This window comes from Anser anser (genome assembly GCF_964211835.1).
Source record: "Anser anser genome assembly, chromosome: 4".
Taxonomy (NCBI): domain Eukaryota; kingdom Metazoa; phylum Chordata; class Aves; order Anseriformes; family Anatidae; genus Anser; species Anser anser.
Window position 1 is genome coordinate 77,446,378 of NC_139724.1, and position 27,998 is coordinate 77,474,375.

General features: G+C 47.6%; 1 protein-coding gene across 3 annotated transcripts in view; it reads left to right on the forward strand.

Annotated features, from left to right (window-relative positions):
• Positions 1-27,998, forward strand: part of EXOC6B (exocyst complex component 6B) — a 292,507-nt gene that overhangs the window by 203,012 nt on the left and 61,497 nt on the right. For all 3 annotated transcript variants that reach the window (XM_083834126.1, XM_083834124.1, XM_083834125.1), the window contains 2 exons: positions 4,327-4,468; positions 16,195-16,268. In XM_083834126.1, coding sequence (XP_083690252.1) covers positions 4,327-4,468; positions 16,195-16,268 — 216 coding nt within the window. The remainder of the gene's footprint in view (positions 1-4,326; positions 4,469-16,194; positions 16,269-27,998) is intronic.

The following is a 27,998-nucleotide window of genomic DNA, read 5'->3' on the forward strand; positions in this document are numbered from 1 at the left end:
GTCCAAACCCATGCATGATTGGCTTTTCGGATGCTTTCCAAGCAGGGTAGAGCAGTGCACTGAGAGGGAAAAGTCCCCTTCGGACTTGAGTTGCGCGTCTCAAGAAGTCTCAGGTTGGCTGGGGAACAGCTGTGGGAGTGCAGAGAGAGAGGAAGGCGTTCATGGGTGCCAACCCCGCGTCCTCATCGGGTGTTTTCACGTTGGCAGAGCTCTCCAGAAGCGCTACCGGGCTCTGCTTCCAAACTTTCGAGGACGTTGTGCCTGGGTACCCCCAAGGCATCAAAGCACGGCCTTAGTTCGGCCTCCAAAGCTCAGCGCCGGGCCCTGCAGCTTTTTACAGAAGCAGCGGTGCTGTGCAGCCTTGCCCACCAGCTGGACGTGCCATACTCTGCTGGACGTGCCATGGGCAGCAGCTGCCACCTTCAGCCCGGCTGGGCGGCGGACACCACTGGCTCCTCACCCCGTAGGTGACTCCTGAAGCTGGGACAGAATTGGGAAGCAAGTCCTGCCGTACAAGGAGGGACAAGGGGGCTTAGCGTGCCCTTTGCCCCATGCCCAGCACGTGTGCAGGTCCCAGAGCTCGGCAGCTTTTCTTTCTCATCCTCTCCTTCCCATCTGGACCAGGACTGAGCTGCTCAATAAAGCATCAAAACTACCTGAGCACAACAAAACCTGCAGTGTCTGTTGGAAGTAATGAAGACAAATCGCGGTCGGGTACCAGCGTGCTTCGCACCGCGGTTGGGGATGAGGAATGGGCACGAGCAGCGTTTTAAATAACCAAGTATGTCAGAACGGCACAAGTAAATGATGAAGAGCAAAAACCTGTGGCTCTGCTGCTAAACTTTACGGTTGCCATGTTTCATCTTAATTTTAGTGCAGGTGTTTGTGCTGGGGTGAGTAATGAACGCTCCTGGAGCCTGGGAGCGGCAGTAAACAATGGAGATGAAGTACCCTGTCCTCTAACGCATGGCTCCGCTTTTTTTTTTAATAAAAAATGAATTTTTCCTACTGCTGAAGATGGATGTTGCCTGTAGATCCAAAACAACTTTGTGAAGCTGGTCAGAGCGCTTCCCAGTTCACGGATCAAAGGCTCACCTGTCCGTGCTGCAGCAATGAAACCTGTTCTGATCCTCAGCTGAAGCACCGTGTGAAACCCCCACGTTAATCCCAGTTGAAATTTGTAAGATGCTCGTAAAAATCTGTGAGATCTCCTCAGCCACTCCTCGTTTCCAAGGAAGCGTGCTAAATTCTTTTGTGTGCATTTGGAGGCGTCATGTCCAGCTGAAGCACGGCTCTTTTCCTGGCAGCTCCGTTTCCCAGAAATGTCGTGTGGTTACAGACCCGGAGAGCCGGATGGTCCGGGCAGTGCAGGCTGAAAGGCTTGTGTGAGTCTGCTCCCAGCCAAAATATTTGTGCTTTTTGTGGGTTTAATGCACGTTGCACACCCACACTGGTGTCCATATTGCAATATGGAAGCATATTGCAGTATTTCATCTGCCACAACTTTTGTACTGAAGCAACGAGGGATGTCTTCGGAGTAATTGTAAATGAGGGGAGAGATTCGGGTAGGTTGAACGAAATGAGGGAGGAAATTCAAGTGGGTTGAACAGAACTGCCACGTGTTTTGGAAGTGTATCATCTTACTTGGAAAATTTGGTGGTGACTTGGTGGGTGGGGAAACCTGCGTGGCTCACGGAAAGGACCTTTCCACCTCCGTCTCCGTGTGGCATCCCAAGACATTCAGGTATCTGCCGGTCTTTACGGAGGACCTCAGTTCTTTGTGTCCGTGCCCATCGCTCTCCTCTCTTCTGGCGGTGGCTCCCCTGGTGCCGACGCTTCAGCCAGGTTGGTGCATGGGAGCTCGAGCTCAGCAACCTGCCCGTGGCCTTTCTAAGGAGCTGGTGTCTTTTGGCTGGGGCTGCCTCTCCCCTCCCATGAGTCCTCCCACCATCATCTTTCCTTCACATCCTTCTGCTTCGGACGTTGAAACTCCCCTGGGACATCCCAGGTTTCACGTCTGCAGGTTCAGCTCTGTCTTCCTGCTCTCGAAGCCTGTGCCGCCTTATTCATGCATCATGGCCAGCTTCTCTTTGGCCTAAAACCCTTTCTGTTCAAAAAATAATTAAAGGTTTCTGCAAGCCAAATGATGCCATCAGGGCCAACAACGTCTGGTTTGGCCAGCCGCTGGATTCAAGAGGGTCTGTGCAGAGCTGTTGTTAATGGGAGCAGGCGTGCACTGAAATCCGCACAGCGAGCAGCTCTGCTGGGCGAGGAGGATGACGAAGATGAGGAAGATGAGGAAGAGGCATTTTTGTGTGCACAGAACCTGCTGTTCAAATAAACGTTGTTTGGCCTTTCAGTTCCCATTAGCTGTACACTGAATCATCCGCAGAAGGTGATTTCTCTCCCCAGACACGGTGTCTTCCCTCGGCGTGCTGATTTTGCAACTTGTCATGTTCCTGTTTGAAACCTGACCGCTCGAAAATTCTTGCATCCTAATTAAATAGCTGGTGGTGATTGCTCTTCGCCTGCCTTGCGATTGTTTTGCGATGGGGAAATGGAAGGCTCAGCCAGGGTAACTCCTCTTACTGCAAACTGCTCTTGTGATTCACAGCTTGAGATCGCATCTGTTCCTCAAAAGTGAAACGTAACTGCTGTAGGCCACAGGAAACGTTTTTAAAAATAAATATTTACTGACAATACTCTCGATTTTCTTAGTAGCTGAAACTAACAACTGCTCGTGCTTTCCTAGTAAATGTAAAGGTTTCAAGGAATTTAAGTAGTTGATACAAAAAAAGGCATCAAACATTTGCAAAATATTAAGTTATTTGGTAAAAATAAGAGGAACAAAATCTTGAGAGCAACAAAATTGGTGTTAAATTATTATAATTGGTATTAATACTGACATGTTTTTTCACCCGTAGCTTTCCAACAGAAAATAGGCGTCTTCCTTTTGTCTGTACAGATACTGGAAATGCAGATAAAGCAGTTCACGTTAACGAGGAAGACGGTAAAACACAAAATAGAGGAATTAGCTCTCCAGCAAGAGAGAAACCTCAAAAGCAGACGACGGGGGCAGGCCCCTGGAGCTGCAGGACCCGCTCAGCACCAGCCTGCTTCTTGGTCTGAAGCACCCTCAGGAGCAGCCTTCACGGGCAGCAGATAACACCGCTGGTCAGAGCTCCGTTAATCTTCTCACGTCTGCTTCTGGTGGCGTAGGTCGTGCTGGAAAAGGGACAGAAACATGCGGCGTAGCCGAGCCTGCACGGCATCGAGCTGCCAGGCGCAGCACCTTTTACACCCCGGGAGCGGTCAGCGTGTTCTTTTCTGTCTCGCAATCGCATCCTGGTGTCAGAGAGATGCTTCGTGGACGGCTCCAGGAGACCCCCAGCACCCGCCTGGTTCCACGCACCCACCCCGGCCGTTCCCTCCTGCTCTTGGTGCTGTGCCGGGTGTCGGGGCAGCAGCTGCCCCGCAGGGCTCTGCCACCACGCCGGCACAGCCGGGAGGAGGCAAGCACTGATGGGTGCCTTCCCCCTGGAGCAAGCAGGGGCAGGATGCGGCCCCCCCCACCCAAACACAACTCTGCGACACCTCCGTGCTTGGACGTTTCCTTCCCACCGATGTCCAAAAGGGGCTGCACGGTGCTGGGAGCGGGCTGAGGAGCATCAGCGTGCTATAGAGACGGGACTGGGGTTGTTGTCACCAGTGTGCCCCCAGCTCCGTAGGGTGCACAGCGGGGAACACGCTCGTGTCCCTCGCTGTGCAAAGCCAAGCGACCGCTGCTGGCTTTGCTGGTGGCACCGTGGATGCCGTGCAGCCTGGTGAAGGAGCAGAGGCCACTCTGCTCCGACGTGGTGGAGGCTAAACCAGCCCTTGTTGAGCAGAGTGCCCCCGCTGTTGTGGAACATGCAGAGATGCTGCTTTAGTTGCAGGCTGGAGCTTTGAATTGTCACTGCCCCCATGATTTTGACCTATCAACAAGGTAACTTCAGGCAGACTATGCACGATGTCAAATAAAATAGGGCACGTTGTCTTGTCCGTGGTAGGATGCCGTAATGAGGGCTGCCTAGAGCTCTAAACACCCCAAGGCTTTCCTGGATTTGAGCTGCTCCTGGGCACTCCCCATCTTCCAAGGTCTGACCCTGCTACTGGCAGCGTGGTCCTAAAAGGCGGTTGATTCCCTTCAAAGACGATGGTTGCAAAAGCGAGGTCTGAAAGCTGATGGGATGTGTTAAAGAGGGCGGACTGGAGAGTCCTGGTCCACGGAGCTTCTTTTCCCTGTTGCGCTCAGTGGCCTTAACGCGCCTCCCTTTTGTCTTGCAGGGGAAGGTGGCGCAGACCGCCTGCATGTCGGCGTGCAAGCACCTGTCCACCTCGCTGATGCAGCTGCTGCTGGAAGCCGAAGTGCGGCAGCTGACGCTGGGCGCCTTGCAGCAGTTCAACCTGGACGTGGAGGAATGCGAACGTAAGATGCAGACCCATCCCATGCCCCATGTTTCCCTTTACCCACTCGTGTGTCAGGGCCCGAGCCAGGGCAGCGCTGTCAGAGCCCGCTGGCGCTGTCCAGGAGGACACCTGGCAGTATCTTCAGGACACAAGCAGCCCGGTAAACTCTAAGAGATCAAAGCTTTACTGCTCCTTTTTCTCCTAAATGCTGCGTTGATGCTTTACAGATCATCCCTGCTTTTTGAGTATTTTTGAGTATTTTAAAAATATGAGGAGTTAGAGCGGGTAAAACATGAGGAGGGCTAGCAGGAATCAGTTCGCTTACGATGGCTGTTTCAGAAAACAGTAACTGGCTTGTGTTCTTAAGAAGCTCTGGTCCTCTCCTGACCTCAGCTGTTTGTCTTCTCTATCTGCTGCAGGGAGTTTTTTCCCAAAGCCTGCCCTTTTAGCAAAGTCACTGTTACGGGAAGGAGATGCCTCGTAAGCAAAGTAGTTAAATCTATTTGGCGGTGTGCATGTGAGCATCGCAGGTGCCAACACCGTGCCTTGCGCTCAACCCTGCTCATTTTGGTTCACCCAGCTAACACCTGAACGAGCTCTGAAATCCTGAGATTTCTCTCAGGTTGCTCATTCTCCTGCTGTCTGTAGGTGTTAACAAAATGCAGAACAGAACTGACAGAATGCCTCACTTCTTCCTATTTTCATAATTTAATCCAAAGCAGGGCTAGCACAGTTCTGCACAGGAACCTCCCTCCCTGACGAGTCTGTTTTTAAGTGCGTATTGAAGCTCAAAAAGGGGGCTGTCCCATACCACAGGTGATTTTTTCTAAGGGCAGCAGCAGCAGCAGCGCTGTGCAGTCCTTCGGTCCTGGTGGGCAGCTCTGTGATGTTGCCCTGCACCTCTGGGTGTGGGAGGCTCTTGCAGGATGTTTGTGGAAGGCAGACGTACAAATCGGGTTAAAAAAGTTGATGTTTGGACAGATGAGTAACCACAGAGAGATGAGGGAACGGCAGTGGTGTCCCCAGGACGACCGGGAGCTGGGCAGGTCAGCATGGAGCCTGGCGGTGCTGCACGCCTGTCCCACAGGGACGGTCGGTCCTGTGCTGTGTGTGGGGCCAGGCCCTTTATTTTTGAGACAACAGCCATTGCTTTGAGCTGTTTTTTGCCTATTTGCCACGTTTTAGCCACATTTAAAATCTGGTGTATTGTGTTCCATGGCCGCTTGTGAAAATATCACGGGGCCAGAGGCTATGGAAAACGCTGAGCTTGGTAGGATTCAAGCAATATTTTAATTTTAGAGCAGACGAAGATTTTTTAGGGAAGTTTTTTCCAAATACCCACCTTTTTGGCTTTGTTTTGATATGGAGATTGGGGTGTTCCCTGCTCAGATCGAGATAAGCCTGTTCCTTGCAGTCTCCTGATATGCTCTTTGCCCTGGTGTGGCTCCCGTTAAGCCTGGTCCCTGCCTCCGTGGGAATGCTGCCGGAGCCCAAGTACTGGGGGTTCGCTCTTCCTATCTTTGGTAACTCCGTTTGTTCAGGGAAATCAGTTGTGGTGTTTTCATTATCACCTGGCACTTAACAAAGATATTCTGTCACCCTTTATAAAAGCCTCGCTAATTGTGTTCCAGTTAGACAGCACCAACAGGAGCTACCGGCAGACAGAATCTTATTTTCGAGAGAGGTGACCCGGTAAGATTTCGTGGTGTTTGTAGGGGGTATTTTTTAATAGCTGGCCATCTCCTTTTGCTAATTCATGGCAACCTTCGCTGGGGAGCCTGGGAGAAGGATTGGTGTTTAATGAGTCACATCCAAAGTTTGCAGCTACATCACTTGTCTCGATGCAAGCAGGACCTTATTTTTCTTCCAGTAGTGCCTTCAGCCCCGAGTTCTGCCTGCCTAATTTGTGTCCCATCAGCGTGTCGGGGCTGCACCGGCAGCAGCTGCGTTCTCAATCTGTGTCCGCACAGGGACGGTCTGCGGTGCTGAGAATAATAGGAAGCATTTGTCATCAGTAATAGTTTCCTTCTTTTTCTTTTGGCTGCAAACAGACTTGTGACCCTGCAGTTTTTCCGCCCCACCGGTAACTTGGGTCACTAAGCAGCATCTCTTCCCTGAGAGCCCCTGGCGCTAAGTAAAACGGATGACATTTAATATCGGGTTTAAGAGCCTGATTCCTTAAATTCCACGCGATCTGGAGCAATTGTTCAGCGAGGAGCACTCAGACACTGAAGAGCAGGTGCCGCCAACCTGAGCAGCCGGGACGCGACCCGCTCCACCCGAGGTGCGTCGCAGGCGGGGAATGGAGACAGATGCCACGGCTGTAACCTTCCTATCCATCACTGTCACCCCGCTGCTGGCCGCAGAACGGGAAGCCCAGACAAAGTCTTTTCTTCCTTTACGGGAGCAGGAATGCACTCGGGTGGCTTTGCTGACACCAGGAATGATTTTTTACTTCTGGTTTTGAGAAGCAGTGCATCGAGACTTGGCTTTCCAGAAAAATCGATCCATAGAGCAGACTGTTATATTCAGAAAATATGTTTCCATTTTCAAGGGTCTACTTTTTTTTTTTTTTAATTTGTTTTCTAATTTTTGGGTGCAAATCCCGTTGTCCTTATTACACTAGTTGTGTATGTGGCTTTTTATACCTCTGCCTCCAGCCCTCTTCGTCTCCCCAGACGCCCCGGCCTTACCTAGTTTAGCAGCTTTATCACGTACTTATCTTATTTAAATAGGGTTTTATAGCTGTTCTTATCACATTTAAATAGGATTTTATAGCCGTTCCAAGCACGTCCAGTGGGTTCTCTGGTATGGAAACTGGGCTTCGGAATTTCAGTCCCTGAGTTTATTAGGCTTTTTTTTAAGTTGATTGTGAACACCAAAAGTATAAGCTGGTTAAGAGAGTGCTGAGAAAAGTTAATGAAAACTTAGTTGTGTATTAAGCATGGTTTGAAGGTGATGCAGATAATTTACTCTATATTGGAGTAGATATAATACACATTAGAAGAAAATGTGTTTCTGTACACGACAGATAGTAATTGCAGAGGTGAAAACAGTGATGATTTAAGCTTAAGCCAAGACACTGGTAAATGAATTCTCAAGACTTATGGGTTCATAAAATAGTTTCTGATTTTCGGATTTGCTATCCCATCAGCGTAACGAAGGGGAATGGCTGCAAAAGCAAGCCACAGGCTAAGGTTTGGCTCCAGACACAGGCAAGCCCGGGTGGTGCTGAGGAGGAGCACAAGCTCGTGCAGGGACCCCTTGCCCGCACAATAAATCCGTCCTCTGGAGCAATGTACTCAGCAGTTTTTGGATAGCGTTTTGCACATTCAAAGCACTGCACGCACAGTTTATTCATTTTATAAAGACAGTTTTTGGAGAAGTGGGGAGAAGTAGTAAATTAAATAAACATGAGGAGCCAACTCCTGCATTTCTCGGTTGTGTGAGTAGTCCCATATACGTCAGCAGCATTTTAGTGTGAAAGAGGCAAGGAAAAACGAAGCTGCAAGATTGTAAAAATCTGATTAGGCTGACTATGATGAGAGAAACGTGTGAAAAATGAGAGCTGCTTTCCTGTGGCATTATTCCCCCGGGGAAGCTGTGGAAACCCCGTTGCAGGAGATTCCTGTCGGACAAAGCACTAGAGGAGCTGCAGAGCAGCACTCCTGCAGGTTGGGGTGCCGGTGTGCTTTCTTCCAGGAAAAAGCTTCTGCCCAAGATATGTGTTAGAGGTTTGAAAGTCTTCTGGTGCAGCTTTACGAGTGATGTATGCGTATGGACGGCACGGCTCAAGTCCAGGAAAGTGCAAAAGTCATTTTAAATTGTTTTCTGCTGGCCAGGTATTACTTGTAACTCTTGTTATTATTGCTTGGCTTTATATAGCTCCTTTTATGCAGTCAACAGAGATTCTCTCACCTCTGATTTAAACCTAGAGTGAAATAAGGCACAGAGGTTAAATGAGTTGTCCAGAAAGACGCAGTAGGACACGTCTAATTACGTCTCAATTTAGGAGCGAGTTCTGGCTCCAGCCCAACGAGCCAACTTGAAAAGAGAGGAAAAAAAAGCAACTCTGGGGGAAAAAAAAGCACAAACCTAACACCAATATTTCTGTAAACTTGTACGTAGGAGAGGGGATACTTTTTTTCAAGATAGAATTTACTTGTTAAAAGGGGGTTGCTGTCTTCCAGCATATGTCTGCAACCCAAGATTTAACGGTGCTTTTTGTAATGGCTCCGTGCCTTTTCACCTCGGTTCCATACTTTGCTCTTTTTAGGACCTCCTAGTGCTGGTGTTTCTTTTTCCACATCTCCTGCAACTCAGAGGTAGAGGGAATCAAACAAAACGACCCAGATTTGGGGACTGCGACAGAAAAGGGAAAAAAAGAAAGGCGGCTGCTCTCGCTTGTACAAAAGTGTTTCACATCTATATAACTAATTCCAGCGGTGGTTGAGGCAGATTGTTTTTACAATACTTAGATCATAAAATAAGCAGTTCCATAATCTCTAAAGTCTTTTAACTGCTGCTTTATGAGAAATTAAAAGCGCCGTAAAATTATATTTAAAATTTCATTAAACTCCAAATTTTTGTTCAGCCCACTCATGGGTGTAGTCAATAAGAAGCCCAGATGTGTCAGCCAGTTTGAGGGATACTGAACCAAACACGAGAGCACGCCAGAATGTGCCTATATGGGTCCCAGTGCAGCTGTTTACCACCTCATTCTTGGCTGCGTTATCTGGCTCCAAAAAGTTTCTCACGCGGAAATCCCGTTATTTGCTCAATGCTCCGGCGTTTGCCCACGACGCTGTGGGCAGTCCTCTCGTGGTGAGCGTGGGCTGACAGGGTCACAGGAGCTGCCTGTTCTCCTTTAGGCCGAGGGTATCGTGCCTGGTGCTAGGGGTGAGCTCTGCCTTTCTGAGGACAAAGTCCCCAGTTTGGGGATTCTGCGCTGTGTGCTCGCTGGGATCTGTCCTGCCGCAACGCACCAGCCAAAGCCTGAGAAAGTCTGTGCTTTGGGGGAGAGGAGGGGACGTTGCAGTGAACAGACGGAGAGGTTTGAGGCGATCACACCAGCAGACAGATCTCCACGGCACTGATCTCTTCAGATCCTGCGATAGCTGGTGGTGGTATTTGTAGAGAGGACACCAAGAGCTTCTGTTGTCTTAGTGGCTTGCAGCCTCAGTCAGGTTCCTCTCTGTGCTGCTTGGATACGTGGTTAAAAAGACAAGATAAATGGTCAAAAAGAAATGAAAGCTGCAGGCCCTCCTCAGACCCAGGGCCCGTACACAGGGCCGTGCTAACTTTGGCTGGCAGTTCTTACTGCCTGTGAGCTCCTCGGCCCTGGGACCTGTCATAGCTCCTGAAGAAGGATAGAAAACTGCATCCGATTTGTTGTGATGGCGTGAAAGACCATGACTGTGGTCTGGGTGGTGGGCAGGGACTCGTTACACCGCAGTGCTGAGCTGTTGGGGTCTGCGGGCTGGGAGGACGAGGGCTGGTGATCGCGCATGGGCGGCAATTGAAGGCGATGGAAAAGCAGAGAAGAGGCACGCCAGGTTAGTCTGTCACCTGCCCTGCAGAGCCTGAAGGCAGTATCCTCTAAGCCAGGTGTTTCCAACCTTTGTTTCCAAAGGAACATCTTTGTTTTCTCCACTGATCCCTGGGAACTCGCAGACCGGGCCTTTTTCCAGGCCTGCCAGCTGCTGGCGGTGCCTGCGAGCTGCCCCGTTCCCTGGCAGGACGGGAGGAGCAGATCTCCTCCTTCCCCACCTCTTCACCATGAATTAATTCCGGTAGTGCTCTCTTCATTTCCCTCAGATGACCTTTCTTAGAGGCTGCAAAGTACTCGCGGTGGCCTACAAAGTGACACCTGGTGAATTAGTGTGCGTGGAGGAGAAGCACACGACTCCTCAGCTGAGAGCTCTCTGTTTAGATGCTGATGGGAGGTGTTTGGACAAGGCTCCCTACTTTATCAATACTCAAGTGATGTTTGTGTATCTGACTTGAGCAAACCCTCGGAGTCTGCATGCTGTCAGAGGGAAAGGGACTCTCCACCCCATTTACTTTGCCCCTAAACTGAGACTTCTGCTTTCCTACCCTGTTTCTAACCATCGCCTGATTTCTGCCTAATGTTCGCCGTTCATCTGTCCTATAATCCACCACTTCGTCTCCTTCAGCATTTTTAACCGGGATGCTTCCTGATACTTTCCCATAATTAAAGTCCTTTGGAACTCACTTTAGGAAGAGGGAATGCCTCTGTCCACACCTATTTAAATGAGACGTTGAAAGTATGACCTGGATCCCTGCAAATCCACACCATTCACTTCCCCTTTGAACAAGTGAAAAGTAATGGGCCTCTCAGTGGGGTTGCCTGTGTGTTGGGTTTTAAAGAACTAGAATTGTTTAAAATATATGGAAAGAAACTAACAATGAGTTCAAAACCCCATTTACTTGATACAGCTGGATTTTATCTCCTTTCAGTCTGAACTAGATCGGACATTTTCAGGTTTGTTCTGCCATAGCAAAGAAAGTTGATATTTTTACTACCTCGTCTCCTCTGCTGCTTTCCCCTTGACATTCAGTAAGAATACTTTTTCAGTTTCAAGACCAAACTATATTAATTACTTTAGTTGAGGCAGTTTTCAGAGCTCACTGTTTAACCACGCTGTCCCCAAGCTTTGCACCCCCTTTCCCTTTCCCACCCAGCATAGACACCCACCCTATTGGTACTTGTCAAACTTTGCAGCTCAAATAAGCTAAAGGTGAGCAGTACTCAGTCCACTTTTCCTAGCATTGGTACTTTAGTGAAGCTCAGAACTTTGCATCTGGTAAGAAACATCCACTGCACATCGTGGGTCTTGGGTTTGGGAACCTGTGTAGATCTGTAGCTCGATTCTGTAGACCTATCCTGTAGATTAGCAGATAGCAATTTTCATTGCACACATTTCACACAATTTCATCTGAAGATAGCCATTTTGTTCTACTTGACAACATCTGGTGGCCCAGGAATGAGGAGTTGCTCTCCAGTGCTGAGGATGTTCCTCAGCCCCGGCTGCAGACCAGCAGAGCTCTAAGACCACCCCTCTCTAAGGCTCTGATGGAACTCCAGGCTCATCTTTGTTCCATCAGAGGAATAAAATGCCAGTGACAGAGTCTTTTTATATAATCTGATGCTATTCAGTGTATTTTGGATGACTCTTTCCTCTCCCTGCAGCTCTGTGGAATATCATAGGTGGGGATGAGCTTTGCTAATGTGACTTTTAATGGGGAACATTATCAAAGCAGGGCTGTATGGGAATGGTGTGGGTGGAGGTATAGCTCATATAAGCTCGGCAGAAATTGTGAAGAGAACAATATGACTTCTGCCAAGACGACCTTCCTTCTGTTCCTCTTGCCTACTTTCCTACCTATCACTTCCTTCGTTTTTGCCTTGTGAGCTTCTCCAGAGTCCATGCAAAAATTTGTTCTTCAGCTTGAGTATCCTCAAGGTGTCATTTTGCACCCCTGGGTGAGGAGCAGGATGTCCTGTTGCGTGACTTCTCTAAGACGGTCTTCCAAGAGTTTGTCTAAGAGTTTGTCTAAGGACAATGACTTTAAGACCTAGATCATTCATCAGGGAAGACGGATGTGGTTGTTTCACCTAATACAAAAACTTATTCTTGAGAGATGCAACCGCAAGTGGATGTTTCAGATTCCCCTCAAGAGGAGCTGCTATAACCTTGATCCTGCAGGTCTGCCATCATAAATTATGGTGGTGTCATGTAATTTTTAGAAAATGTTGCCTCAAAGTGATCTTCTAAGGAATAAATTAGCCAGGTGTGTTTATTTTAACCACACAGTATGTATAAGACCCTGTCCCTATGCGCATAGCCGTGTACAGTTTACAGAAAGAGATTCCTCCAATTCTGTGTAATTAATTTACAGTGGGTGTCTCTTTTCTTGTGTGCGTTTGAACTCTTTATTCGTTGTTCATTGTAAAGGGCTTAACGGTTCCTGTTCCTTGATTCTTTCATTGGTGAAATGGTTTGGAAGAGAGGTTAGAGTCCCTCTGTGACCTGCCCTGGGTGGCCCAAGCCTGTAGACCTTGCAAAGACATTACTTTTTTGGCCTGAACACAAGTCTCTCAAACCTTTAGCCTGGCTAAATGCTTTGTACAAACAGGCGCATACTGATCTGCTCTATTCTCTTGTAATTTTCTGCTCAAGGGGCTGTACTGTAGGTGGCTTGCAATGTTTGCCACTTGCCTTGGTAGTGGAGAAAGTACAATAAATGAATCCGACAGTACCGAGGCCAGCACTGTGCTTGGTTGTTCTGAGAAAATTATCCTGAAATCTGGTTGAAGAGATTAAAACCAAGAAGAACTGGCTGTGTCTTTTCCTCTAAAGCTCTGTTCTCTTCTTTGTTTCTTTTTTTCTTTAAGACATTGTTCATTTCTCCTTCCAAAATAAGTTTGTGGCATTGGTATGTAAAATGTGACCTATGATTACAGAAGGTACGGCTATTTTTGTAACAACCATGGGGTGAAGCATTGCATTCATTGCTCTTCTGGCTCCTTACAGTCAATTGCTGTAGCAGCTTTCTTGTAGCATATAAGCCATATTCTTGATCTAATTTCTCCTCTAATACAAGTAATATGATCTCATATGTCATTTCACTTCTTGGATATCATGTGCATTGTTAATACTGCAGAGACTCCAATCCATTCTTTTTATGGGAATTACTGTTCAAGCAAATGCTGGTTCATAAAGAGCGTGTTCAACGTGCTACCATTGTTGTAATGTGCAGTGTTAAAGGGCAATATTACTCCATAACTCCCCCGGTGTTGCTCCCCAAAGGTTGCTTAGTAGGAGACAGCTGAGGGTGAGCTGCCGACTAGCAGCCATGGCTCGGGATAAAATCCATCTTGGATTGCTCGTGAGCAGATGACAGTAGTGACAAATTCACGAGTCTTGTGAAAACATTCAAGACCCACTCACAGGCATTTTCTCATGAGTATTTGAAATTCATGCTTTCGGGAAGATCTTAAATTTCACAACTCCATGTGTGCTTCTAAATAGATTCCTAGCAGCTGTGAAACCCTTACATCTAAAATAGAAAGTTCTTTTCAATGCAGTCCTTTCAGGGTTGCCCTTTTCCAGTGTTGCTTCAAATATAATTAGTAACATGATGTGACCCCATCTTCAGAGTGTAGGACCTAACGGCTCAGCCAGCTTGTTGGGTACGTCAACGTAGGGACATCAGTGGCTCGGAGCAGCCCGGGGCAGGTTCACCTCGCAAGAAGCAGCTCAAAGGCTATTTCACACATCTACAAGTTTTTAGCTTCTCAGGTACGTGCTTTTTCAACGTGGGGGTATTTTAGGATCGATGTGGCTTTGGGGATAATTTTTCCAGATGAGACAGTGGGGCGTACAGCGAATGTGTAAAGATGATTTATCCCTTGCAGATCAGATTCAGAAAGCTTGTGTTAGCCCTGCCTTGCGTGTGTGTGCTGGTTCAGGCAAGCTACACTCAAGTTTTGTAGCAAACGTACATTAAGATGACTATGCAGTTACAATTAATTAAAACAGTTTTTGAGGGTTAAATATGAATTCACTTTAGACTATTTGCAGCCTAAATATTGCAGTACTGGTCAGTGAAACTGGCTGGAAGCTGAGCAGCTCCTGTCTCTGTCTGGTCCCATCCTGTGCAAAAGTGACAAGAAGTCCATAGACACAACAATGGATGGGTTCTCCTAGCTTTGATTCCTGCTTTTGCTTTTCAAAATCTAAATGTTTACATACTTTTTCTATTTTTTTTTGTTATTATCTGTTTCTAATGGTAGCACTGGATACAAATAATGACTAAAACCATGTTTGTTAGTCAGTGTTTAGATTTTGAAACAAAACAACTTTGCTTCGACTTTGCAAAGAGAAGCAGTATTCTGTTTTATTGTCCTGCAGCAGTTGTCACTTGAGTGATCACTGCGAAGATGAGTGATCGTTTCAGTCGTGGAGCTCTTCTGACATCTGCACACATTAAAAAGCAAAGCTGTGAATGTCTGAAAAGTGGCCGCTGTGCCCCTGCAGCTGTGCCCTCTGTCTGTATTGAAGGATGTTCTCCATCCCAAGATTTTAATGGAAGGTGGAGCCAGAAAGCCGACAAATAACCCCTCTCCAATTTCCAGAAATAGGCAGTTCAGGAGCAGGTCTGAATTCCAACTAAATTCATCACTCTGCTCATGTTAAAGCCATGGGGGCTGCTTAGATGACTGTACGGGGGCTGCTGTAAGTCTTTAGAAATAGGTCTGTAATGATTTGTTTGCCTTCTTTTGTGTCATTTGCTTGAAAATGAGGTAACTTTTGAAAGAAGCATTCAAGAAATGGCTTGAAATGGCTTAGGATATATGGACAGGACAGGCTGTGTCGTCTAGTACCTTTGTGCAGTCATGGAGACAGAAGGGAAAATCCTCCTTTCTTATTGCCGAGCCTTCCTTATTCCTTAGTTTTATGGGAATTCTGGAGGGTTTGGAGGATTCCTGTATGGTGAAAACCAGAATAGTTGAGCAATAGTAGACTTTGACGTTACGCAATGTAGAAATACGTAGGTTGTTATATATTTCCCTTCTCTTGTTCTTTTCTGCCATCACGCTCTGCTGCATCTCATGAAAACTCTCCATTCCAGCACGCAACATCTTCAGAGTCTGCAGGAGCAGCAAAACTCTGCCAAGGGTGGAAACTCCCTCTTGAGTCTTTCATGATGTTGAGTTGTGGCTTCACAAATTAGGTCCCCTTGGTGATGAAAAGTTGCGTGGAGCGCAGAGATAAAGCCATTATTTCTGTAGCTAAAGAGGGTGAAAACTAAGTGAAGTTGGGCAAAATCAACCTTGGACGCATCTTCAAAAGGCGCACTTGAATATGTGCAGTCATTGGCTTCATGAGCGCTACCAAGTAAAAGCTGTTAAATGGCATGGAAGAACTAAGGTCCTCTAACATGTATTTGTTAAAGTCCCCCTTGGTGGCTTTAGGCTTGGTTTAAATAATGAATTAGAAGACAAATAAATGACTTAAGTATGAAATTTTGGCCAGATTACATTGGAAGGAGGTAAATGTGGCCTTGGAAATATTCTCTTTGCTTTAGAAGACAATGTTATTCAGTTGTCAGATGTCTTCATCCAAAATAAATAAATATGCCGCATAATGGCTGCGATTCTTCCCATTTCGGGTGACTGTATGCTGGCAATAGCACGCCATACCAGATAATGCAAATAATCTGCTGCCGAATAATTAATGATGTGGCTGGGCATATTTTTTTGATGAATGCTTATGGAGCCTGGTGACAGGCGTGAAATTAGAAAATTCCTTCAGCGCCCTAAAATATAAATAGCTTTCGGAACTGAAAAGAGTTTCACAGCTGAAGATTTTATTGTGTTGAGAGGAAAAACTTTTCCACCCCCATCCCCCCCTTTCTTCTCCGTGAGTTGTTTGTCCATTCACAAAACAAATACTCTGAAGCCCAGTACGGCTCATGGGAATAAATTTCAGGTCGAATTAGTACAGTTTCCTTGCTGTCAGGACGGTGGAATTAATGGTGTTTTGATGACACGAATTTTGAAGGGCGAACAAAGAAGCTGAAGGGAGGGAGACATGACTCCTTAGAAGTGCGGTCCTCCTCTCCCCCAGCCTCTCTTGTCTTCCCTGTCATCCGTCTGCCAATCTCCCTGTCCATGGTTAGTTAAAGGCGCTTTTTATCCTCTTTTCTTTCCCACAGAGTTTGCCAGATCCGGCCCAGTGCCTGGGTTCCAAGGGGACACGCTGCAGTTGGCCTTCATCGACTTGAGACAAGTAAGTCTTTGTGTTTTTGTTTTTTGTTTTTCTTTTAAGATGTGTGACTGAAGACCATCAGGTCTTAAGGAAAGGGAGAGGAGGGGAAACGGCGTTGGTGATTTACGCCGGAGACCTATATTTCCCCCCCCAGGCGCTCCCCCGCCTCCCCGCGTTCGAAGCCACCTCCTTGTTTAGCGCTCCGGGGTCCTGGAGATGGTGGAGGTGAAAAGGGCTGGTGGTATGGGGCCAGAAAGAAAGCCGTGCCTGACCCTGGCCGATGGGGCCATTGTGCTCCCGTTGGCTTCCGCGGCCATGGCAAAAAGATAACTCCGCGACTCCGCCGGCTGACGCGAAGCAGGTGTTGCTAACAGAGAGAGCACTGATGCAGAGACCGCCTGCCTCGAGCACTTTTGTTCACAGATAATGCCCGGAGGGGCGTTTTGCGAGGGCGAAGGAATTTGCATTCCGGTTTGTGTGGGGAGGGTGTGCGCGGGGCGCGTTTGTGTCTGTCTTTGGCCCTGCTCCCCCGCCCCGGTCCCCTCTTCGCAGATGGTCCCCAGCCCCGAATGACAAAGTGGCTGTTGGAGAAGATGACCGTGCTCCACCCATCGGTGCCCACCTCTCAAGGGGCCCCGTTAGAGCCAACTTGACCATAGCAGGTACTGAGGCATTCGTAGGGCTTGGCAAGCCAGTTGAGGGAAAGGGGCCATTCTAGCGAGTCATTTGTTAGGGGTAGAAATGGGCATTATTGATATACTAGGCTGGGGGGAAAAAGTGAGGTGGTCCTGTCATCTCTTGGCACCGAAGATGGATGGGTTGGATAGAAAGTCTGAATGAAGTAAGACTCAATGACTGATGCTTCTCTCCTATTAAAACAATCTTTTTTTGTCTGTTAAACCCCCCTGGCTTTGTCCCTCCTGCCATCATGATGCAGTGCCTCTTGTTTTCAGGGTTGACGTAGTTTGCATTCTGAAAACTTTCGGGTGCCGAGGGTATTTCTTAAATCTGCATAATCCCTTGTATCGATGATCTCCTTACCACTGTGACTCTGATTCATGCTGGAGCCGCTTTTAACCCGTAAGGGTTTGAGAACTTCTCTGCATCCAATTGATGTGCGGAGCAATCTGTCATGCAATGACACTTCTGCAGAGCAGCAATAAGTTTAATAACACCGAGACGCCGAGTGGTCGCGTTGTGTACTTGGACCTGTGAGTAACTGCCAAATCTCATTGCAGAATGGTCAGAACAGCTACATGGAAAAGGTGTGTGGTATCACTGCTACGTGTTGACACTTTTATCTTCATTAGCTTCTTGGCACTTTATTGACTGCAATACGCAATGCACTTGCAACCTCCTGGGTATAAGGAAATGTGGAGGCTTTTTGGTTCTTTTCCAAGCACGAAGACATGAATGCAGGGATTTTGAAGAGGAAAGCTGTGGCTTTTTGAAGAATGAAATGCCTTAAAAATGCTCTGTGAGGTTCAGCTGCTCCGAGCCAGTGCATTAGCAGGAGACAGGGGTATGTGAAATGTTTGTATGGTTCATAACTGCAAAACGCAGCCAAATGAATTCAGCGTGAGTGAGGAGAAGGCTGAACAGTAGCCCTCGACAATTCTTCCTCCTCTGTCAAATGTTCTTTGTACAGAACATTTTCTTCTTTGTTTTGGAAGGCAGTCCCACCTTCTCCTTGCATTTGAAAATAATAGCTTTTCTTAATGTTGCAAGGACAAAAGGGAAATGCTCTGGCCTGTTGAGTGCCAGGTGAGAACAGGCAGTCCTAGATGTTCTTCTGGATGGCAAGTATTGTACAGAAAAAGGACAACACCTTGTTGCACCAAGCAGAGCAGAGCAGTCCACTGATCCCTGGTTTATTGAGATTAGCAACCACATGAAAAGATGAGAGAGTTCCCAGCTTGTCGATGCCCTGATCCTGTGACATGTAACGTGCCATCAGACTTTGTGTGAAGTTCCTTTTGCTGCTCCGGGGCTGAATGTTTCCACCACCATAGCACTTTTTGTCGGACCAAGGCTCCAGCTGCCCGGCCTGGGAGCTGGAGAGAGCTGGAAGGGTGGATGGATGAAGGTACAGCAAAGAGAGGTCTTCCTTTTTTTCTTTGATTTATTTTTATTTTGTTCTTTTTAGGCGTGGCGTTCTTTCTCATTCAAGCTGCTGAATGTTAAATCAATGTTGACATAAAATGATGAACGGGAAAAAGTTACCACCTGAAAGCGTTTGTGTTTCTGGCTGTTTTCCTTTGCCTGGGAAGGAACTCCTGCATGGCTGTTGAGAGGGTGTTTCCAACCTGAAATCCAGACAGACTTTTAAGTAATTTCGGGTTTATATTACAGGTAGCTTTATACCTACCTTGGAGCTGTCCTGTCAATTAGTGTGGTTTTGCATGAGCAGGCAGAAGCAGTCAAGCTTTGCTGTGTAGGGAGGAAAAATGACTGGGCAAAAAATGCACAAAGTAGGGCGATTAAAGAGATTTCCCCCTCCCTTCCCAGCGTATTTCAGTACTGGCAACCTTGAGCTGCTAAAAAGCAATTCTAGATAAGAGAAAAATTTCAAAGTATTGTGGGATTAAGTTACTTTAAAACCAAAATTAATTCTTAGAACAATAAAATGTAAAATGGTAGAAGAATGCAGAGATTGGCTTTGTATCTCAAATACGGATCTGTGTAATGGAAAGTAGACTTATTAAAATGTCGTTGTCTGGGAGCACCAGAGTTCTTCCTTGTTCAGTGCAGCAGACTCAAATGTAAGATCCCTCTGCACAAAGAAAACCCTGATTTTCCCATTGTCCTCAAGGAAGTTGGGAGAAATCCCATCATTGCATGGTGAAGAGGAGAAGAGTCAAGTCCAGAGGATCAAAATTACAATTCTGAGCAGACAGTAATTTTAAAAGTGAATTTTCTTCCCATCCTGGGACAATTATAAATCCATAAATGCCTTTAATGAAGTGATAAAGTAAACCGAGTTGCATCTCAAATCCCTTTGTAAGAGCCCTTTTATAACAAGTGTCTGACAGTGCTACTCAAATATTTAAGGCTTTACAAGGAAGCAATAGTTACTTTTTTCCCCTTAAAGTTTAAACTTTGCTCACATGTGCTCCTTGCTGTACGTTGGAAATCTGAAATAAATCTGGTTCCATAAATAACCTTGCTAAAATATGAAAGGCGCCTCAATAATCTGGTCTGCCGCATCTTTCTTTCAAAAGTGACTTGGGCCCGAATCCCGCTGCAGGTCCCAGTGCCACTGAGGAGCTCCAGGGGACTTCGGATCAGCCCGAGCCTGCACATGCAATAAGCTCACTGTGCTCTCCACAGCTTCTGGCCAGCTGGAAGTGTTTTAGCTTTTCATTTTCATGGGTTTATTATAAGCAAGATGGTTGAAGAGGAAGGTTTTATATTTGTCTGTGAAGTCGCTGCAATCCTCAGCCATGCTGATCTCTCCTAGAAGCCAGATCGACACTCGTGGCTGCCCGCCAAGGAAAATCTGTCTCCAGCACTCGAAGAATTTCACTCTGGGCTCTAGCGAGGGAATGTCTTAGCTGGATTAGAGCTCCTTACTGGAGGCCTCTCCGTCTGTCCAGCGGATTATAAATCCTGTGTGTCGAATTTCCACTGGAAGTGCAAACTTTCCGCATCAAGGGCGATTTGGAGAAGTGCGGCCAGGAGCCCATCTTTCTGGAGGCTCACGGGTGTGCGAGAGATGAGGGCTGTGAGGTTCCCCTCCTCTACTCCATCATTTTGCTGTTTTGCTTACTGGTTATAACTGGACGGTGCTTACGAATTTGAGCATCAGCTTTTCAAACGCCGCCGGTGAGGTAAGATAGGCAAACACTATCTTTGGGTGTGTAACAGCTGTTCTGCTTACCGCCTGTCAAACAGCAAACATTTTATGTGTTCTTTTTACTGTGTTTGAAAGCCAGTTGTGGTTACTGTGGGTTTGTGTTGGATGCCGGCCAGCTGCGTAATGAGAGGTCTCCGTCTGATGCATTAATTTTTCCTCTGATAGAGATGCTTAATAAAAAGAGCGTTCCCCTGAAGAACAGAATTCCCTTCTGTCCCTGTTCTGTGCCCCATTTGTCTTCCCCTCATACAAATCTTTTCCGCATTGTTCACATACTTACTGGAGGGTTTTTTTCTCGTTTAGAAGACATGAAATAAAAAGTGAGGCAGGAACGTTGAGCCTTACGAAATGTGCACTTGTTCTATCTTAATTTCCCCCAGCGACTTCTGAATCTTCTGGCCCATTTTGGCCATATTTGGTTGGTGGACTTCAAAGGTACAACTCCCCTAGAAATTTCTGTGAAAATATGAGCCAGGATATTGGAGAAAAGCTGCAGGGTGACCTCATCCCTTAGACATCAGAGAATTCACCGCATAGCTCAGGCTTGAGAGGGACCAAGGGGAGATCTGGATTTCTTGGTTCTACGCTCGTTTTTAAGGAACTGCAAGAGTGAACGTTGCATTGAGAGATAGGGTAATGCTGGTATTTGTGGATATCTAGCTTAGCCTCAACTATCACATGATAAATGGGGTTCTTAAGACTCCGTTTGACTTGGTTGTTGGCTGCTTTAAAGGCTCTGGAAGCTCAGAGTTGTGCGAGGTGAGCCTGTATTGAGGGAGGTGTAACTCTGTCTCCTGCTACTGCGTGCTCCACAGCTTCAGTATCCAGTCCCAAGCATGGTGGCTGAGAGGAAGCCCTTGCAAATTTGGGCTGAAGGGCCAAGACCAGATGGGTATGTGCCTTGAGGTGACACTACAAGGCTCTGGCCACCTCTCTACTCTTTTAATAGTAGGAGGATGGAGACAGTCTCTCCAAGAGTTTCAAGGCAACATCCAGGCCACCTGTAGGTTTGTTCCCACTAGGCAGGAAGCCCTGGGTTGTTGGGTTGTTGGTTGTTTTTTTTAAACTTATTTTTTTATTTTGCAATTAGATGTGGTTTTCCTGCCCTGTAAAGTCTAAGGAGATATCTGAAGAGCAGTGTGAAAGCAAGACATCGGGTTGAACTTGGAGCCCATCCTGAGCCTGCTGAGATAGGGACCGCCAGTCCCACGAGAGTGCAGTGGTGTGGAGAGAAGTTCGTTAGGTGTAAAACTGGTTTGGCTAAGTTTTCCCCACTTGTTTTGCTGGTAGATGCAATAGAAGTTGGAAATCGTATTAGAGGGAGGATCAATTAAGTTAAACATCTCAGCGAGGTGTCTCTTCTTCACATGTACTTGCTTGCGTCTTTGAAGCACGGGTTTCTGTCGTAAGAGCAGTTGCAGACGGAGTAGCTGCGGCTTTAATCGTTGGATGCAGCAAGGCAGAGATGAAAAGGTGACTCACTGGTTTCATCTAATCTACTTCCTTGACAATTGCTTTTTTCCATCTCCAAAGCGTTCTGTAGGCTGCCGACCGCCTGGCCCACTACCTCGCCCGTCTTTGTCCTTGCCGCTTGCCTGGTTCACACAACCACCCATCGCACTGCTCTGGTTGAGGACTGCATCGTGGGGGATCTACGCCCTAATTTTCTGAGGAGCAGTCTTCTACATTTCGGTTTCTGGTCATCTGTAGTGCCTAGTGCCCTTTTACCAACCCTCGGGTAGAAGAAACCATCTGCATTTTACATCTCGCTTAACTTACAGTCCCCTTTTAACTGCACCCTCTCTCGGTTTTGCCCTGTATTCTGTCCTTGCTTAATAGCACTTGCTTTGATTATTTAACCATTGCTCCATGGCCTCAGCACCCTGTTCTCTCCAGCTCAGCTCTCTGCAAAGCTGTGCTGGCTCTTGGGAGCCATCCTGCGTGTGCCCTGCCTGGAGCTGCCTTCCAAGCGGTGTCAAGCGAGATGTTGGATTCTATTAATCTTTCATTGCGAATGTTATCTCGTTCCTGTGCAGTAAGGAAACGAGGTGTGAAGACACATGTTCCCGTTGCAGCCTTAATTCTTAATTACCCGTCAGTGATGGGTTTGAGCTAGTTTTATCATTACCCTTAAATACAGGTTTTTGCTGTTAAGATCATATCTCTAGGCTGTTAATTACTTTTGCTGCTCCTCTCCGAATTCCCTCCACAGATTGGTATCTTCAGATAATGCATCAACCATTATTAATCATGTTCATTACGGTAGTGCCTACAGGCCAGCTAAGAACTGCCCATTTTGCTGGTTCTTGTGCAAACACGAAGAACTGCGGAGTCTAAACAGATGAGGGAGACCAGAAGGGGCAGGCTAAATGTGTCTGCCTTGGAGCCGAACACACTGCTGCCGATGAAATGGTATTTTGTTTAGTAATACCCATGACTGTGATAAATGTTTTTCCAGGCATCCAGCAGCCATAGCCACATCAGCTTCTCAGAAGTGGAGATACCATCGCCTTCATCCTCTGTCACACCTCTCTGCTTACACAGACTCAAATTAGGCTGGTTTTTCTAAATGCCAAATTGCCCGTGGAAACCAATTTCAAAACTGTAGTCTGCTGTTAATTTATGGTGGACCTCAGTGCTGTCCAGGCCGCTTCAGCATCATGCTGAGTTTCCTCTCAAAAGTTATCTGCATGGGGTAATAAAATGATATTGTTAACAAAATAAGGCTTGTACACTAGCTTGATCTCCCAAGAAATGCCTGGGTTTGTTTTCCAAATCCGTATCTGAAATGAAATTGTTTGGTTTTGAAAATGTTTGTTGTAATCACTTGGTGGAAAGAAGCAGTTTGCGTGCAGTCACTCAATTATTAAGGCCCATTTAAAACCTCGTGAATTTAACATACTCGTATTGTGTGAGTCGCATGCTCTGTGCAAGGTGGAGCTGGCCAGGTCCCTTCAGTTCAGGTTGTCTGGAAGCCGGAGAGATGAAAGAAACCTGCTGTGGTGAGACGTAGTACCTGTTTCACTTGTGAGCAAGACGTGACCATAGCTTCAGCCCCTAAACTGTGGGAATTCACATGAGTACATGGGATCTCTTGCTGTGTCACTGCTTGCGCTCCGAATCCCTTTCCATTTCCATTCGCCAGGGCGTTCAGGTGTTTGTGCCCATCCCTCCTTGTCCTCATATCTCCCTTACCCTAGGAAACTTGGAAGAGGTGAAGAAACAGAAAGATAAGATGAATGGGATGACTCAAAAACCCAAAAGCTAACAAACAAACCCCCGCAGATGTTTCGTGATGGGCCTTTTTTTTTCTTTAATCTTGCTTCGTGCTGTGATCCTTCTTCCTGGCTGTTAGCACCATCCACTTTAACCTCTGTTGGTAGCACCCTGGGGAGCAAAGTGCCGTCTCTTTGCTGGTGACCGCTTGGACCTTGACTAAAATCTCTCTCAGAGCAGTTAGGACACATCTAAGAAGGAAGGAGATGGTTTGTAAGATGTGGTGCTACCTCCTAAAGCTCCAGCTGGATGCCACCACGTGGGCATTTCCTGCAGCTCCGGTGCTGCCCGGTGCATCCAGAGCAGGCATCAGGAAGGGCGATCCGTACTGGGGACCCGTCAAAGGTGACACAGAGACATTTCTTTGTCCACTCTGGTGCATCCTTGTGTGCACGGCCATGGAGATGTGCTCAGACCTGGATCGTTGGGCAGGCATTGCCCAGGGAACCGCGCGAGAATCCCCTGGGCTGCAGCTAACCCGCTGCAAGAGGACCGGGGAGGACATTCCAGTGGCTTGGCCAAACCACTGTTTTTCTTGCTTGTTAGGCTCAGGGTATGTTTTTTTTTTTGGTGCCTAAAACCCACCAGTATTTGAAAAGGGCACATTAAGTAATTTATTTATTTTTGAATCAGTGTTAAATGTCTGACTCACAAAGGAAGGCTGGTTCAAAGTTTGTGCTGAAAATCCAGGCTGCTGCTCGCTGGGCTCTGCAGAGGGGGAATGCGGAGAGGGAAAGACGCACAAAGGCATGAGCTCAGAGCGGATTTAGAGCCTTAACTCTGATTTTTCTTGCTTTGGTGAGTTTCAGCTAGTCTTAGTGTTACTTTAAACATACCCTTTTGTAGTTCAATTATATTAAAATCACACAGATCCCTCGTCCGTTCGGCTGCTCCAGCTCCGTCAGAATCCATCACTCTTGATCCAGGAAGGATGTATTGGCATGCTGAGGAATTAAAGAGCCTGGATGCTCCCCAGAGCCTTCAAACATAAAATCAAGAGTGCAAACATATTCTGTTAGCACTTCTCTTACGCGGAAAGCACTGCCTGGATTTCTTTCGTTAGTGCATGGCAATGGAAATTGTGGGGTCTGTCGACACTTTACAGAGTGGAACAATAAAAACAAAAACAAACAAAAAGCAACCAAATCCTCTTTCATGCCGAGATTCTTGGGCTAGACAGAAGAAAGAAGAGGAGGAAATGAGAATTTTTAAAGAGAGGGATACATGTTGGTAGGTCCTGGTTGCGTATGAAATTCCTCGAGCCGCCGTGTGAACAGAACACCTGGCTTGTTTAGGCATCCAGCTCCTGCTGAAATCAGTGGGTGGTGGGGTAGGACTTGCTTGTTCTTACCTTAGTTGTTGTGCTGGGTTGACTTCTGGGGTTTGCTCGGGGATGACTGGGCTTTTTGTGCCACCCCCATGGCTGAGGTTTGGTTTGTGCTCTCCCGTCCTCCCAGTGCTGCTGCGTGGCTCTGCTGATGTTAGCAGTGAAATTACATTTTCTTTCCAAGCCTGTATGCTGAGGACGATTCAGTAAAAACATTATGGGATCACTCATCATTCCTTTCTCTTGTTTTCACATATATTTTCTGATGGCAAACAGCGCAGCCGCTCTGATGGGACTCCATGAAGAACCTCAGCCAAAGGGGACTGCACACCAGAGCAGGAGCTCGTGGTTGGGCTTTATTCCTCTAAGACAACTGCAGATCTGCCTCCCCTGGGCACCCTCAGCTCTGTCTGCTGGTGGCCCCCAACCCTGCAGCAGGTTGCTGTTGCTTCAGGCGTCTGCTGTGGGCCATAAGGAGCAGGAGCTCGCCCCCACGGGCAGCAGGAGGGCTCTCGTCCCCGCCGGGCCCTCTAATTGCAGGAGGCCGCGAGGCAGCCATCTGAGCGGGGAAACGGACACCGCTCGGCTTATAAGGCCCGCTTTCACCTTTAACCTGCTGATTGAGGCAGGATTGCTGGGGAACGGAGAGGGTTAGAGGTGGGTGCCCTTAACCTCGAGATCCTTGCCTGTGAAACCGAATCCGCTCCGGTGATCGGGGCGTGCTCGCGAGCTGTCACCCCTGAGCCGGAGAGGAAGGGCTCGGCCGCCTGGATGGAAACGCCATCCATAAAGGAGCCTTTATTGGGCTGCCTTTCATGGCATCCTAGCTTCACCTTGTGCAGTGTGGGCTTTTCTTTCCTTTTCTTTATTATTTTTTTTTCCCGAGTGCTCCTGTTGCTGCTGTGAAAGCGAGGAGCCTGGCTCGGCGGCTGGGTCTCCCCGCAGCGCATCGGCTGGGCCTCGGTGGGTGGCAAAGTCACCTCCGCAGAGCAGCCTTTTCTTTGAAGCCGTAGGGAAACAGGATCCCCTTGCATCCGTGTAATTCCTCTCGAGCTGGGTCGCTGGGCTGTGGGCTCAGAGCAAGGAAACGTTAGCTCCTGGAAAGCCCATTGACGGCTGGTCCGCTTTCGGAAATCACACAAATCAAAAAGCCATCGGTGGTGTGACGAACACATGGGGAAGGTTTGCAAGACAAGCCCACTGGTGCCCTTATCCATTAAGATGACAATTGCAAAAGGCATTGTTTGCGAAGCTGTTGGTTCCCTGATCCTTAAGGAATGAGCTGTTAATTGCCTCCTAATCAGCGGGTCCAGGAGCAGTCTGCTGTCAGACTTCCCCATTGATTTTCCCATTTGATTTAAGGAGTGCAGGTATTGACTGGTGCTGCACACGTGGATTAAGAGGTTAATAAAGGAGATAAGGTTCGTGGGGAAAGGCAGGAGACTGACGTGTAAGGGCCGGGTGATGGAGAGAGGGCAGCGGAGAGAGAACTTGTCCTCTGCAAGCTTCCAGCCAGTGCAGCAGAGAGCAGGTGCAGGGCTGACACCGGTACTGGAGCATCCCGCAAGGAGGAGCCGTGTCCTCCAGCTGTGCTCACAGTTGGGATCTCAGGATTCGGCTTTGAGCTGGCTTTAATGCTGTATTTCAGCCAACAGCTCGCTCGTGGAGCTCGGTTACTTGAAGTTAACACACCGCACGTCTTGTACGAAAGCATCAGCCCTTTGCATTTGTCATTTTTATTGATGAATTGACAGCAAGGTGGCACTATATAGCAAGGAACATTACAGTATGATTTATTTCAGCTTTTCTATTAGCTCCCCCCCTGTCCCACGATAGAAGTAATCATTTACATGCCTGTAGTTTCTGTTGATTCCAGGGCATGTCTGCTTTTAAATATAATGCAGGAGTTGTTGCTGCTAGATGCCTAAACGGGTTCTTTTCCAGGTCAGTGCTGTTAAGTGCGTCGATCCAGTGGTAGTGGGAAGTGTTGTGTTCTTACTCTGAATTGGCACTTCAGTGATTAAGGGCAGTTTTCCTCCAGAATAGGAGGGGAGTGGTACCCAAGTGTGGATGTCTGCTGCTGTCGTAGAAGCCCAGAGGTATCCCAGACGTCCCCAAGAGACAGGCTGGCAGGACGCGGGCACTCGGGGGACTTGTGCCTTGCTGGAGCAGCAGCTGGTGGATGCCCCTGCGTGCCGAAAGTGGCATCAGCTAGCTCTGTTCAGGACCTGAGCTGCTCGGTTGTGTGGCTGCTGGATGGCTCATTAGACGTATGTCAACGTCTGCTGGAGTGACAAAATCGAGTTTTGAGGCAATGGCTCCGATACTAATAGAAGTAATGGAAGATGAGACGGGTTTTGTTCTAGCCCATAGCTGGTTGTGTTCCAGGTGTGTGTGCTAGGCAGTTTCAGTGCCTACACAATGTCAGGGAGTCAGGAGTAGGGAACAAGGTCTCCAAAAGCTGTGTTTCACACCCAGTGTTAAAAAAAAAACCCTCAAGTGAACAAACCAGAAATACCCTCGGCTGACTTTCTAGCTTTGCATTCCTACCCGTAAGTAAAGTGAACACTTAATCCTGGAAACATAACAAACTTTACCGAAACACCAGAGACTTAACAAGCATTAGAAATCCGGTGTGCGATTTTCATGCAATATTACGATAAGTACGCTTATTATTTCCTGTTTTTAATACATATCCAAAACAACAACGTGTGACCTCCAAGGCGGTATGTGAGACCAGCGGCGTGCTGAGAGAGCTCATCGTGCTGGTTGTGCAGGGAGGAAGAGAACAATTAGGCTAATGGCCTTTAATTGATAAAGATTGAATTGGTCTGGCCACCAGAGGAGTGGCAGCTCTCTGCTGCGGGGCTTGGAGAAGCTGCCTGAGTGTGAAACCGCTCTAACGCATGCACAGATTTTACACCTAAACTTTTTAAAGAACGGGTATGGAGTCTGAACGAAGTGAGGACAGGTTCGTTCTGGATCAGGGAGACCACTTGAACTTTCAGGTTCTTGAACTGCCAGGCAATGCAGAAGAGGGCAAACGAGGGTGAGAGGCACAGCACATCTCGGTATGTCGCAATGTAGGTGTCCCACCGAGGATTTTGTGCTTTGCAGGGGAGTATGAGTTGGCTGTGCGCTGTAACAGTTCGTAGAGCAACACTCTTTGCATGCAGTAACACATGAGATGAGGGGTTTGGCCCCGTAACAAGCCCCTTTTGTTGGGATGTACCTCGCAGGGCTCCCCCTTTCTCCACTGAGAGTGGATGGCACATCTCCAAGGGATGTTGAG